General features: G+C 37.8%; 1 protein-coding gene across 7 annotated transcripts in view; it reads right to left on the bottom strand.

The window, feature by feature from the left end:
• The window catches only part of Mta3 (metastasis associated 1 family member 3), a 122,235-nt gene that overhangs the window by 69,061 nt on the left and 38,358 nt on the right, over positions 1 to 14,816 (bottom strand). For 6 of the 7 annotated variants that reach the window (XM_090337057.1, XM_090337050.1, XM_090337052.1 and 3 more), the window contains exons 5-8: positions 12,355 to 12,418; positions 7,603 to 7,720; positions 3,844 to 3,946; positions 1,609 to 1,708 (exon numbers count right to left, since the gene is read on the bottom strand). In XM_090337057.1, the coding sequence (XP_090193183.1) occupies positions 1,609 to 1,708; positions 3,844 to 3,946; positions 7,603 to 7,720; positions 12,355 to 12,418 (385 nt within the window). Of the gene's footprint in view, positions 1 to 1,608; positions 1,709 to 3,843; positions 3,947 to 7,602; positions 7,721 to 12,354; positions 12,419 to 14,336; positions 14,395 to 14,816 lie in introns of those variants that run through there. The other variant, XM_090337056.1, reaches the window with a different exon arrangement.

Below are 14,816 nucleotides of genomic sequence, written 5' to 3' on the forward strand. Positions count from 1 at the left end.
AGTATTGAGTAATAGTAGAAGAAAAATGTACATAAAGCGCACCAGATGCAGCAGCAGGAGTATAAGATATATAAATAACGTAGACCAGGAATTGGAGTAGTCCTCTATAAATCAATCTACACAGGAGGCTGAGACTGGAGAATGGATTAAACCCAAGAATGTAAGACCAGCCTGACTGGAGGCAATGCAGCCAGTCCCATCTCATCATAAAGGTCATGATGACCGTGATAATGATGATACATATAAAACAGAATTATATGAAGGAATATGCAAATGTCACCAATCTACCAAAATAAACTAACTACATATGTTATTAGCATGGCTAGGTCTTGTAAAAGCAAAGAACAACACATTAAGAGTCAATGTAAGCATGTGTAAAAGTGTTTGAGGCATATAAGCACATAATGAAACTAGCAGATTTGTTGTTGCAGCTACCTCATGATAGGATGCAGAGGTAATAAAGGTAGGAGGAACAGATGGAAAAGGCTGAGGATTCAAACACAGTATTAGAGACTTCAACATTAACTACATTAATATCTGAAGCACTAAAATATTAACATCTCCTTGAGGTAGCACTGTGTGATATTCTACTGAAACATTCACGGTATTATTCTTTAATTTACAATTATTACTGTTTATGATACACAAAAAGGGGATGTAAGAATATTCTACTCTGGTAATGAGAATAAAACTTTGGGTGCTGTTACACTGTTTTTCAATTTTTCATAATAAGCATACATTAATTTTAACATTGGACAAATAATAGTTCTGATTAGGGAAAAATATGTAAGTGGAATAAGATTTCATGTAGTTCTGGTTAATAAAAATGTGACTTGGAAGGTTCATAAAAACAAGATAACCGGCACTCTTGCTTCTGTGTTAAAAAATACTTCTTAATTTCTAAACAACCAAAACACAAACTTATTTTTGGAACTCCTAAACTTTTGCATAAAATATTAACATACCAATGGACAGAACAAAATTTCTTCTATAAACATTACAACCTTTAACAAGGGATAAAGAAAAAGGCTTCATACAAGCTATAGACTAAGGGCTGGGAGCATGACCTAGTGGTAGAGTGCTTGCCTAGCATGCATGAAGCCCTGGGTTCAATTTCTTGGTACCACATACACAGAAAAGGCCGGAAGTAACACTGTGGTTCAAGTGGTAGAGCGCTAGCCTTGAGGAAAGCCAAAGGACAGCACTCAGCCCTAAGTTCAAGCCCCAGGATTGGTAAAAAAAAATAAACAAAAACATAAAGGCTATAGACTACTGATACTTTCACCACAAGCTATAATATACAGAAATACGCACTTTCATCATAACCTAAAATATACAGTAATACACAGAAAATACACAGAAAAATGTCAGAAATAAAGTTGATAGGTTTCTCAGTATGAGATTTTGTCATTATAGTAATATTTTGTGAAACCCATCTCAAATTAGCAAATAATCAGAAATTACCAAAGCATATCACTGTATTCTATCCAATCAGAAAATAGTTGAGACTTTTGTTACATATAATGAATTTTGATCATTGCATAGTATAACTTACTAAACCTTATTCCTAAACTATAAAATGAGCACAAAATTTCAGGAGCATCTTACCAGGGTGATGTCTCGGGAAGCTGCAGCTGCACTCATGTGCAAGCTAGGCTGTCTTACTGAACTGCTGCAGTCAAGGGCTCGGGCAAATGTCCCAACAGCACTGAATAAATGAAACATACACAAAAAATTAGTCTGTCATTTTTAAGTCTTAAAAAATTAAGCCTTAGTTTGCACTCAGAAGATTACTTTTTATGTCACGTGCTGGTGGCTCACATCTGTAATCTTACTACTCAAGAAGCAGAATTCTGAGAATCATGGTTTGAAGCCAGTCATCTTAGAAAAGTCTATAGATCTCTCATCTCCAATTAAGCACAAAAAGCCAGAAGTGGAGCTGTGACACAAATGGTAGAGTGCTATCTTTGAGTACAAGAGCTCAAGGATAGTGCTCAGGCCCAGAGTTCAAACCCAAGACTGGCACACACACAAAAAGATAGTAGGAAAAAAAAAAGATAGTAGGGATTGTTTCTTAGTGACCCTTTTTCTGACTCTGAAGAAAAAGAAATATTGTCCTGCTCATGGGAATTATGAAAGAAGTAAAATAAAATGCGAATCAAATAAAAAAGTGCAGTGTCGATAGCCAGGTGATGGAAACAATCCAGATGCCCTACTGCAGATGAATGGATACAGAAAATGTATATATATACAATGGAATTCTACAAAACCAACAGACAAGATAAAATAATGGCATTTGCAGGGAAGTGGATGAATCTAGAGCAAATCATGTTGAGTGAGACAAGTCAAGACCAAAGGAACAAAAGGCGCATGGTATCCTCAATATGTGGCTATTACATCCAAACAGTACAAGAGAGAGGACTCAATATTTGCATACCCAATGGTATGGACATGGTATTGAAAATATAAACTTAACTACATAGACATAAAAACCTATGGCTCTATAGACATGTTTTATTCCATAAATTAATATGTATCTATGATATACAAACCCTTAGCCTACTTTTGATTATGTTCTAAAAACCAAGTGCCAGTGATTGTATATACAGATTCCCTTCCTAGACACTTGTTTGTTAAACATGTCATTTGAAATATGTTGTAAAAATCAATGTTAATAAATTTTTTAATAAAGAAAGTAGAGTGTCTTCTCAGATATATTTTCTGGAACATTAGCACTGACTTTGTTTCCTAATAATGTACATTAAATGCTTTAATCTAATAACTTAAAGGCACAAGAGTTCTGGACTCCAAATGCTGTGTTACTGTCCTTGATGACTATCTCTAAGAACAGTGCTGCCAAAGGATGAGTTAAGACTGTTTTTCTTTTCTATCATGAAAAAAGTTCAACAGAAAATATTATAATGAAGACCCTTATACTATCTACTGTGCAGACCTGACCCTAGTCTTTTTCCATGTCTGATTCCTTTAATGAAATAAATATTATGAATTTAAAGTCATCTATACCTACCCTCAGATCCAATAGGTATATTTATATCTAATAATGTGGAATATATGTAAACTATTTGTGAAATGTAATATTTTGTACATTATACAACTTTTAATAAAGGATCAAACTGTATACATATGAATGATCATACTGTATGTCCTTTATTCAACATTGTCTTTGAGACTTATCTCTGATACAGTCAGACTGAGAGCTCTCACAGGAAAGCCCTGTGTGCACAAAGACCCTCCTCATACCCAGATGCTCTATGAGGAATCTGAGAGACATACTTCTAACTGATACCTGAATAATCCAGTCTAGACGAAAGCCATATAAAGTAAAATGGTTGTTTTCATTAAACATGTGAAATTCAGTTGTTAGATTTCTTCTTTACACTACTATTTTCTTAACAAGTGAAAATTAATGTTTATTTTCATTTAATACAGAAACTAATGATAGTAATCATACTATTTAAGAAATAGGGGCCGGGAGTTTGGCCTAGTGGTTAAAGTGCTTGCCTAGCATGCATGAAGACCCGGGTTCGATTCCTCGGCACCACATACATAGAAAAAAGCCGGAAATGGTGCTGAGGCTCAAGTGGTAGTGCTCTAGCCTTGAGAAAGTCCAAGGACAGTGCTCAGGCCCTGAGCTCAAGCCCAGGACTGGGGAAAAAAAAAAAAAAGAGAACGAAATAGTGGCATATATTAAGCTTTCTTCTATAACTAGAAAAATAATATTATAACAGGAAAAAGTATAGAATGCCAAGGAAGGAAAGTATCTGACCTATAAATTATTTTGAGGAGAAAAAGTATTTCTTGCTTCAGTAATGCCATACTCACCGAGCGACAACTAAAAACTGATCAATCTGCCGATCTGTGAGTGGACTATTGGGATCCCATACTTTAACTTCCAACTTTGACTGTTCCCTCTCATCTGAGTCTCCTGCACAAGAACAAAGAAAATGGAATGCTGTTACACCCAAAACCACCCAAAACCCACTGTACCATTATGATACTACAGATTACAATGTTAGGAGTATTTACATGTAAAATGATTGCTCAGTTTTAGTACATTATTTCAGATGACAGATGCAACACCTTGTAAAGTGAATATTATACCAAGCCAACCATACAACATCAGCATTAAGTTCTACTTCCTGAATACCTGCATGTATGAGGCACTAAACTTCATACAAAGGAATATAGCCATGAAACAGGAACCTCTATACCACAATATGCATCAACTATGATAAACCATATGTATAAATATCTATACTACAAGCAAAGCAAAGATTCGTGAGATATAAATATGGCTCTAACAATCTGAAAACGCATCTTTTCAGGCTATTTAGGAAACAAAGTCAAGGAAGAGTTAGTATTTCTACTGAGAACTGAAAGGCACAAATACACAAGGGTACAATACTAATGGAAGGGAGAATTCAAAAAATAACATGAAAATGTCAAGGAGTACTGAAGAGAAAAACTCATTTTGTCTAGAGGCTATATTAGAGGCAATGAAAATATATGACAAAGGAAGGGAGCTGGAGGGAAGGAGGGAAGGAGGGAAGGAGGAAAGCAGGCAAGCAGGCAAGCAAGCAGGAAGGCAGGCAATAAAAGGAGGTAAAGGCTAAGGCAAAGACTCACTAAAAGGATACCTTATGTAGAATATGTTTTTGATGACAAAGACTGATTCTGACCCCTGCATCTGTAAATATCAGGCAGCATGCCTTATACTTACTGGTATCATACTCTGAAACCAAAAATTCTCTGATAACTGATACCTAGCAATGAGACTCAGAATACAGGAACAAACAGACATCAATGGATAGGAAAAGAATCAGGTACTAGGCAGGGCGCTGGTGGCTTTCACCTGTAATCCTAGCTACTCAGGAGGCTGAGATCTGAGGATCATGGTTCAAGGCCCAGATCAGGCATGAAAGTCTACAAGAATCTATCTCCAATTAACCACCAGAAAACTGGAAATGGTGCTGTCATTCAAGTAGTGGAGCACTAGCCTTGAGCTGAATAGCTCAGGGAAAGCACCCAGGTCCAGAGTTTGAGCCTCACAGCCGGCAATCAATCAATCAATAAAGTACTGCTCTGTCAGCAGTCTTCTAAGTCAGCCCAGTCAGGCGTTTGGAGACTGGTTCAGAGGCACATAACAAGAGGGCTGCCACTCCCAACACAAAATAGCACAAGCAAAGCAGAGTTAAAGGTTCACTAAAGTGAGCAAAAGAATTTTCCTTCTTGGGAAGTGGGACTATGGCTCATGGGTAGGGTAGGCCAGAATTCAAGCCCCAAGACCCTCCCCCCCAAAAAATGAATTTTCCTTCTTATTTTTTCTTTTTTGCCAGTCTTGAACTCAGGGCCTGGGCACTGTTCTTGAGCTTTCAAAAGGTTAGCGGTCTACCTCTTGAGCCACAACACCACTTCTGTTTTTTTCTGTGTATGTGATACTGAGGAACCGAACACAGGGCTTCATGCATGATAGGCAAGCACTCTACCACAGAGCCACACTCCAGGCCCCCAAGAATTTCATTTTTCGCAGCTTTTGCTTATGATTCTTAGCATGCTAAGCCCAGATATTTCACAGTAGCAACATTTTTAAAGACCAGGTTTTGTGTTGTTGTTGTTGGTGGTGGTGGTGGTGGTGGTGGTGGTGGTGGTGGTGATGGTGGTGATGGTGGTGGTGTGTGTGTGTCGGTCTCAGCCCATTGTTGGGTACAGTGATGGCACACTTATACTAAGCCACTGAAGTTCAAAGCTAAGATTGAGAGACAAAAGGCTGGCATTTCCAGGCCAGCCTGGGCAGAAAATACTTAAGACTGAATCTTAACAAGTGGAAGTTGATAACAGTGATGCATGCCTGTCATGTACGTAAATATAACAACTATATATACTGTCACTGAACAGAGATGAGTCACTCTACTTAAATAGCTGCAGAATAACGTGCACAGTTTACCACTGCACACCCTGGACCCCACTATGGTGCATATGTCTATCATCCCAGCATTCAGAGGGCTGAGAAAAGAAAATAGCTAGTAATGACAGCATAGCCTAAGATACATAATGAGTCTCAAATGAAGAAAATAACTTTAAAAAACAGGGAAGGGGAAAGGAAAGAGACAGGGTATTGTTACGTTGCTCAAATCTGCCTAAAATTTACAATCCCCTTTTCTCAGTACTGAGATTACAAACATAATCCAAATAACTGAGCTAATGTTTTGGGGGATCTTGTTGTTTTTGTTTTGGTGTTGTTGCTGTTTTTTGCCTTTCCTGGGGCTTGAACTCAGGGCCTGGTAACTGTCCCTTAGCTCCTTTGTGCTTAAGGCTCTATACCACCGGAGCCACAGAGCCACTTACAGGTGTGTTTTTTTTTTGAGTAGTTTATTAGAAATAAGGGTCTGCCTGGGCTGTCTTCCAACCATAATCCTCAGGTCTCCGTTTTCTGAGTAGCTAGGAATTCAGGCATTGGCACCTGGCTCTTTTTTTTTTGCCAGTTCTGAAGCTTGAACTGAGGGCCTAGGCACTGTCCTTGAGCCTCCTCAAGACTATCACTCTTCTACTTAAGTCACAACACCATTTCTGGCACTTGTTTTTTCTGTGTATGTGGTACCAAGGAATAGAACCCAGGGCTTTATGCATGCTAGATGAGCACTCTAGGCCCCACTCCTGGTCCCTCTTTTTATTGTTGTTGTTGATCAATAGGGCTTAAACTCTGGGCCTGGGTGCTGTTCCTGAGCTATTCAGCTCAAGGCTACAGATCTATCATGCTGAGCCACAGTGCCATTTCTGGTTTTCTGGTGGTTAACTTGAGATAAGAGTCTCACATGGGCTGGGAGTTTGGCCTAGTGGTAGAGTGCTTGCCTGGCATGCACGAAGACCTGGGTTCGATTCCTCAATACCACATACATAGAAAAAAGCTGGAAATGGTGCTGAGGCTCGAGTGGTAGAGCTCTAGCTTTGAGAAAGTCCAAGGACAGTGCTCAGGCCCTGAGCTCAAGCCCAGGACTGGCAAAAAAAAAAAAAAAAAAGAGTCTCACAGACTTTCATACTGAGGCTGGCTTTGAACCATGATCCTCAGTTCTCAGTCTCCTAAGTAGCTAAGGTTACAGAAGTGAGCCAGTGGCACCCGGTCCGTCTTGTTTTTTAATGTAAAAATGCTTTACTTTTAAAGTTAGGAAATGAAGATTTTAATGTATGGTCATGAAAATGGAAAGACGTCTTAAGCTTCAAGAGGAAGATCCGTTTTTAAAATGCAAAGCCAAATTCCCACCAAAATATAACCGTTTACTAGATTCCATGGCCACTCGGGCTAGATGACTTAAAAGCATTCAAAAATCTCAACAAATGAACATATTACATTAAAGCACAAGTTCAACAACACTAACAATCTTAAAATTATACTTTAAAACATAGCCGTAAAACTCATATAATGTGAAGTCATCAATGAATAATTGCCCATTACCTTCTAATTACCCTCTACTTACTGTGATCATAACACTGAAAGGGCTGTTTTAAAACACTATCCTTTCTTCTTTATGAGGATAATACTTGAATATTATCAGATAGCTATTTTCATAGGACTGGAAAACATACCTTCTAAGAGCATTTCTGGAATATCTGCTTGATATCTGGGACCCACTCTGATTTCACCTTTGTCAGCTAACAATGTTTTCACTGAGGGGTCATAGACCAGTGAGTAGAAAAAGGTATCCTGAAACAAATGACAAAAAAAATCCAGATAAACTTAATTCCTTCTATTTTTCACAAAGCAATAAAATCAATGTCATAATAATGAAAAAAATTAATTTTGGTAAATAAATTCATAATCTTTAAGAAGAACGTGGTATTATTGTCATCATGTATCACAATGGAGAACTGAATGAAATAGAAGAAATAGCTTTAAGTAAACTATAGTTTTATTATTTGTTTTAGCCTAAAAGGAAACTAATTGTCCTAAAACAGTTTTGAAAAGCTAGCAAAATTAAATTCTAACTTAAAGACAACTAAAACCAAGTATTTCTAACCACAAAAGTCTATCCCAAACAGCAGAATGTCTACATGTATACCATCCTTATTTTTGAACTATCCACTCACATTTTATTCAAAGTATTAAAAGGCACATTCATCTCACACTGACAACTATATGAGAGTTGAATTTACATATGGTTTGTTAATATTACTACAGAAGACTAGTTAACTGTTTATAATTCAGCAGTACTTTCTATCTTGAGGGATTCATACATAATATAATAATATGACAGAGAGGGGGAGGGAGGAAGGAAGGAAGGAACAGAAAGAGGGGGGCAAATAAGCATAATTAAACATTCCACAATGTCTCTTAGGCACAATGGAGAGAATCTTGGCTCAAAACTAGCCTTTTATCTCCAACTAACCACCAAAAAAAGACAGAAGTGGAGCTATGGCTCAAGTGGTAGAGCACTAGCCTTGAGCAAGAAGATCAGGTACAGCTGGGACTGCCAGTGGCTCACACCTGTAATCCTAGCTAACTCAGGAGGCTGAGATCTGAGGACCAGCATTCAAAGCCAGCCTCATGCACAGAAGTCCATGAGAAAGCTGGGTGTGGTGGCTCATGCCTATAATCCCAGCTACTCAGGAGGCTGAGATCTGAGGATTGTGGTTCCAAACCAGCCTGGGCACTAAAGACCATGCATGAGACTCTCATCTCTGATTAACCACTAGAAAACGGGAAGTGGGGCTATGGTTCAAGGAGTAGGGTGGTAGCCTTGAGCTGAAGCGCTCAGGAACAGCACCCAGGCACAGAGTTCAAGTCCTCAGACCGACAAAAAAAAAAGTCCATGAGACTCTTATCTCCAATTAACCACCAGAAAACCAGAAGTGACGGTGCTATGGTTCAATGCAGTAGAGCAGTAAGTAGCCTTGAGCTGAAGAGCTCAGGGACAGTGCCCAGGCCCAGAGTTCAAACCCTATGACTGACACTGACACACACTGACTGGCACATACACACTCCCCTCAGGTAGTGCCATGGCCCTCAGTTCAAGCCCCAGGACTGGCACAAAATGAACAAAAATACTTTAAATGCCCTACAGTTTCTGAGCCTAGCAGATAAAATGATCTGGACACTAGTCCTGCTGAATTCTGCAGAGGTGCTTCCCATCTGGATCCAGAGATCATTTATGCACCTTTTTTTTGTTGTTGTTATTGCTGCTGTTGTTGTTTTATCCTAAAAGGGCCTGTCCTATAATTGGTTATGTTACCAAGACCAGCCAAGCAAGTTGCAAATAAGAGCTGTCTGTTAGATTTTTTGGGTTCTTACATACTGTGATATGGAAAAGCGTGAGAAAACGAGGTTACTATATCAATTGAGAAATTCTGTGCTGTATTTTAAGCATTGATCACTATTATGAGAAAAATCTAAAGAAAAATACTTTAGGAATATGGATAGCATCCTCCTTTACAGAATTAGAGATAATGATTCCTATGTTGTATTTTTTTCCTTTCTAGATATGATAGTCTCAGGCCCGCATTTTCGGGTTACTTTATCTTTAAGACATACTAACATACTACTATAATTTAAAAGAGGTTTTCCCATAATCTATACAAAAAAATGAAGAAATATGATTACTTAGGGCTATACAGTTGCTTAGAATCCTTAGATCCATGTGTACTAACATAGGAAAATATTAAAAATCTTATAGTTCCCAACAGAAATGCCAAAAGGTTTAAAAGTAAATAAGTGAATCAATTTTATGAACAGAATTGAAAGTAAATGATGATGATAAACAAAGTTGTTTTGTGTTACCAATTTCAGATATGCCAATCTCTGGATTTTAACATTATTAAAAAAGATAGGATAGGTGTCAAGGATGTTCTAATATTAAATAGGGTAGCAAATCTAAATCATACCATAAAAATGTTTCTGAAATTGAGCAAAGTATATGATGCAAATAGTTTTATTTTTCCTAATTTTCTCCTATTAAAGAGAAGGAAAATTCTCAAGAGTGAGCACAAATGAGATTCCTTAAATTTACTGGCAGATGTCAGAACCTAGCTCAAAAGTTTGTAAGAACTAAGCAAAGCTAGAAGGAAAATACTATCAATTTTTAAAACTATTGCTCTTAGGGGCCGGGAGTTTGGCTTAGTGGTAGAGTGCTTGCCTAGCATGCACAAAGACCCGGGTTCAATTCCTCAGTACCACATACATAGAAAAAAGCTGGAAGAGGTGCTGAGGCTCAAGTGGTTGAGCTCTAGCCTTGAGAAAGTCCAAGGACAGTGCTCAGGCCCTGAGTTCAAGCCCAGGACTGGCAAAGAAAACAAAAACAAAAACAAAACCTATTGCTCTTTGCCAAAGACCAATAAAATGAAATACATTGAGTATCTGGCCACTTTGTTTATGTTTCTGCAAATTACCAGGCTTGGTAGTTCATGCTTATAATCTTCGCTTCTTGAGAGGCAAAGGAGGATCAAAATCCAGGCACATAAACTTGTGAAAAACCATCTTAAAAAGCTGGACATACTGACCTACACTTGTCATCCCAGATACACAGGAAGCCTAACAGGAGGATCTCAGTCCAGGCTAGCCTAAGTAATAATGCAATATGTGGGGGAAAATGCAAAAAGGAATGCGTGCGTGCATGCGTGCGTGTGTATATGTGTCCACATGCACACATTTCTGTGTAGTGGTAGAGTGTATGTCTAGCAGTCATATATGTTGAAGTCCAAAACCCAGTATTGCTGGGGAAAAAACTTATGCTAATTTCAAGTATTAACATTATCCATCATTCTGTTATGCATAATGACAAAAACCTTTCTCCTCCACTTCCTCCTCTACAAGTTCAAGGCCAACTTGAACGACAAAGCAAGACTTTTAAATTCTCTCCACCACTACACCCCTCCCACCTTGAAAAAAAAAAAGAGGCTACGGGGGCTGAAAAGAGTTGCTCATGCCTATCCCTAGCTACACAGAAGTCTGAGAAGTGGGAAGGCAGTTCAGCTCAGAAATCTGTAAGTCTAGATTCAACCAACAAAATGTCAGACTCGAGGTATGGCTCAAAGTGGTAGTAGATGTGACCTAGAGCAGGAGAGGACCTGAGTTCAAACTCTAGAACCAAAAACAGGAAAAAAAGTTGGAGGTAAAACCACAGAACAATAAAAATTAAATATGGAAACATCACTGACAGTAAAATAGCTTCCTCTTGATTGATATATTTGAATGTATATTTTACATATATAACATATTTATGTGTCTCTCTATATATACATATACATATATTTAAGGGGGGGCTAGCACTGGGGGCTTGAACTCAGGGCCTGGCACTGTCCCTGAGCTTCTTTTGCTCAAGGTTACTGCTCTACCACTTGAGTCACAGCACTACTTCCAGTCTTTTGGGGTAGTTTAGTGGAGATAAAAGAGTCTCACAGACTTTTCTACCCAAGTTGGCTTTGACCCTCAATCCTCTGACCTCAGTTTCCTCAGCTGCTAGATGGCAAGAGCCATCAACTCCCAGCTTCTTGACAAAATTTTTAAGGTTATCTGAAATTATGCCTATTGTTTTTAAGAATTACCTCCCTCCAATGAGATACTCTCTTGTTAAATATGTTTTTCACGGGTGTGTGTGTGTGTGTGTGTGTGTGTGTGTGTGTGTGTGTGTGTGTGTGTGTGTGTGTGTGTGTGTTTCTGTAAGATGGGCTCTTGTCAGACATTCCCTAAGCTAGCCTGGAACTTGCTATGTAATACTGGTTTAGCCTCAAACTCAAAAATCAACTGCTTCTGCCTTAGGAGTGATGAGATTATAGGTTGGCTACTCAATATATTTTTGTTGAGATTTTGTGAAAGAATTACTTTTAACTGATAAAAATCAAAAATGGCAAAAAAAGTTTCTTTGGCATGACCCTTACAGAAAAGCTATTTAATATTAAAAATAAAAATACAAAAATATTTACCTAAGTAATGTGTAATATTTTATTTCCTTTTTTTTTTTTCCAGTCCTGGGCTTGAGCTCAGGGCCTGAGCACTGCCCTTGGACTTTCTCAAGGCTAGAGCTCTACCACTTGAGCCTCAGCACCACTTCTGGCTTTTTTCTATGTATGTGGTACCGAGGAATTGAACCCGGGTCTTCATGCATGCTAGGCAAGCACTTTAACCACTAGGCCAAACTCCTGGCCCCATGTGTAATATTTTATAAAGCCTTACACTGATCATTTAAAAACAGATCGTTTTTGGTAACTCTTACCTCACCCATTTGAATAGTTACCTAAATGCATCTAACCCATTACACTTCTACTACAGCACTGCTATAAATAAGGCAAAAAAATAGAAATTCAAATATGTGGAAAAAAACACAAAACATGAATGGCTATGATTACCTCTTTTTCAAGATATGACAGTACTGATTCTGTCTCATTCAGTAGAGCAACACTGCATTTTCCCCTGTTGAAAGACAAAAAAAAAAAAAAAGAATAAATGTAAGCCATCACTTAGCACCAAAGCAATCACTGCAAGTGAGAACCTAAAAATACTACTTATTTATTGCAGAATGTGATTAACAACTTCCTATTGAAACTGCTCTAAAGTCTATCTAAAATTTAAAAACAAGGAACTTCTATGGAAGAAGAAGCAAAATAAAGATCTACAAATCTATGGACTTGAGATATGCTAAATTTTACCTTTGGTCAAATCTTTGAGTTAACTTTAGAAATCTATTTTTATTTGGAAAATTGATTTCTAAAAACACTCGACTGGAGAAAACTATGGCAGAAAGGCATATTACTAGCCCTTTTAAATTTACTCTTGCCAACTTGAAATTTTCACTAGAGCTCCAAATGTGGCAGGAGAATTTTGATTGATTATTTAAGCTATAAGTACTGGAGGGAACTTACAAAATAAGTTTTAAAATAGAAGGTATCATTTTATTTTTCTAAACAGATCACAAAAATGTCAAAAGGTGGAGCCAGGAGTTTGGCCTAGTGGTAGCGTGCTTGCCTAACATGTACTAAGATCTGGGTTCAATTCCTCAGTACCACATACATAGAAAAAAGCTGGAAATGGTGCTGTGGTTCAAGTGGTAGAGCTCTAGCCTTGAACAGTACTTAGACCCTGAGTTCAAGCCCTGGGACTGGCAAAAAAAAAAAGAATGTCAAAAGGCAAAAATACTCCATATGTATATTAGACAGTAAATGAGAAGAGCATGCTCTTTGATTACCAAAGTAAACTACAACTCAAAGAAAAAAAACATAACTGAAAGGAATATAAAATAGTAAAATTCAAATACTAACACATTGATCAAAAGTTACTGTAATCCTAGCTACTCAGAAGGCTAAGATCTGAGAATCAGGGCCTGGAATGTGGCCTAGTAGAATGCTTGCCTAGCATGCATGAAGCCCTGGGTTCAACTCCACAGTACCATATACATAGAAAAAGCTGGAAGTGGTGATATGGCTCAAGGGTAAAGCACTAGCCTTGAGAAAGCCCAAAGATTGTGCCCAAGTCCCAAGTTTAAGCCCCAATCCAGGTAGAATAGTCCATGAGACATTTATCTCCAATTAGCCATAAAAGCTAGAAATTGAGCTGTGGCTCAAATGGAAGAATGCCAGCCTTGAACAACAACAACAAAAAATTATAAGGGATAGTGCCCAGGTGCTGAGTTCAAGCCCTAGTACTGGTACCCAAAAGAAGAAATTACTATTTTCTAAAAAGTGTACAAGTCTTTCTTTTTCTTCCTCTTCTTATTTTTTTGTTTGTGGTACTGGGATTTTGAACTCTGAGCCTCAGATTTGCTAAGTTAGATGTTCTAAAACAACTATGCCCTAGTCCTACAACTTCATACTCTCTAAATTTAAGAAAGTTCCTGTCATAAAAACATTTTCCTTGGTATTCATCTTAGGCTAAAGCCACTTAGAAAAACTTCCCTGAAAACATACAGTATTTCCATATTATTCTGTCCAATCCCCGATTTGTTTACTGGAAGAGTTTTTATGTTTACTCAGGCATACTACTGAAGCAGAAACAAATCACATCAGCACAGATATCTACACTGCACGTCAGCAAGCACATCCACAGCGCTCACAGAAGTTGCCATGTGCTTACACCTAGCCCACTGAAGTAATACAGAGGGAGGGGGAGGGGCAGAAGAAGAGAGGAAAGGGGGTAGGTGAAGGAAAAACAAAAGTGGGAAGGAGAAAGAATATGGGAAGAATATTTACATGTTCATAAATCAAAAAGATGTATTAAGCTAAATAAACATTATGCAAATGATGAAAATAACAGGAAAAAAGAGAAATGAAATGCCTAAAATAAAAAAAAATAATAGCATTTAGAACAGGATGTAAGCCAGTATAGTGATACATACATGGGAAGAGAAGAATGGGAAGACGGTCCAAAGCCAGTCCTGAGCAAAAATCATGAGACCCTATCCAAAAATAAAGTAAAAAGGGCTATAGGTATTGCTTAAGCATGCATCATCCTTGGGGAACAACCACTATTCTACATAAGGTTGACAAGCACTTTTTCCTTAACTGTAGCTTAGGGACAAATATGTAACTAAAGAGTATGATGTATTACTTAACTATGTTTTAATTCTATTTAACTATATTATTTATTAATATTTATTTTAATATCATTTAAATATAATTATAAAAACATAATTTTAACAATGAAATCTCCTGCTATAATAACTAATATAAGCTGGGTGCTGGAGACTCATGCCTGTAATCCTACCTGCTCATGAAGATAAGACTTAAGAATCTCTATTTGATGCCAGTGCAGGCAGAAAAGTCCATTCGACTCTTAAAAAAAATTTATTCTAAAGGTGATATATAGGGGCATTACA

The sequence above is a fragment of the Megascapheus bottae genome, chromosome 7, assembly GCF_031878675.1.
Source record: "Megascapheus bottae isolate mThoBot1 chromosome 7, mThoBot2.hap1, whole genome shotgun sequence".
NCBI lineage: Eukaryota > Metazoa > Chordata > Mammalia > Rodentia > Geomyidae > Megascapheus > Megascapheus bottae.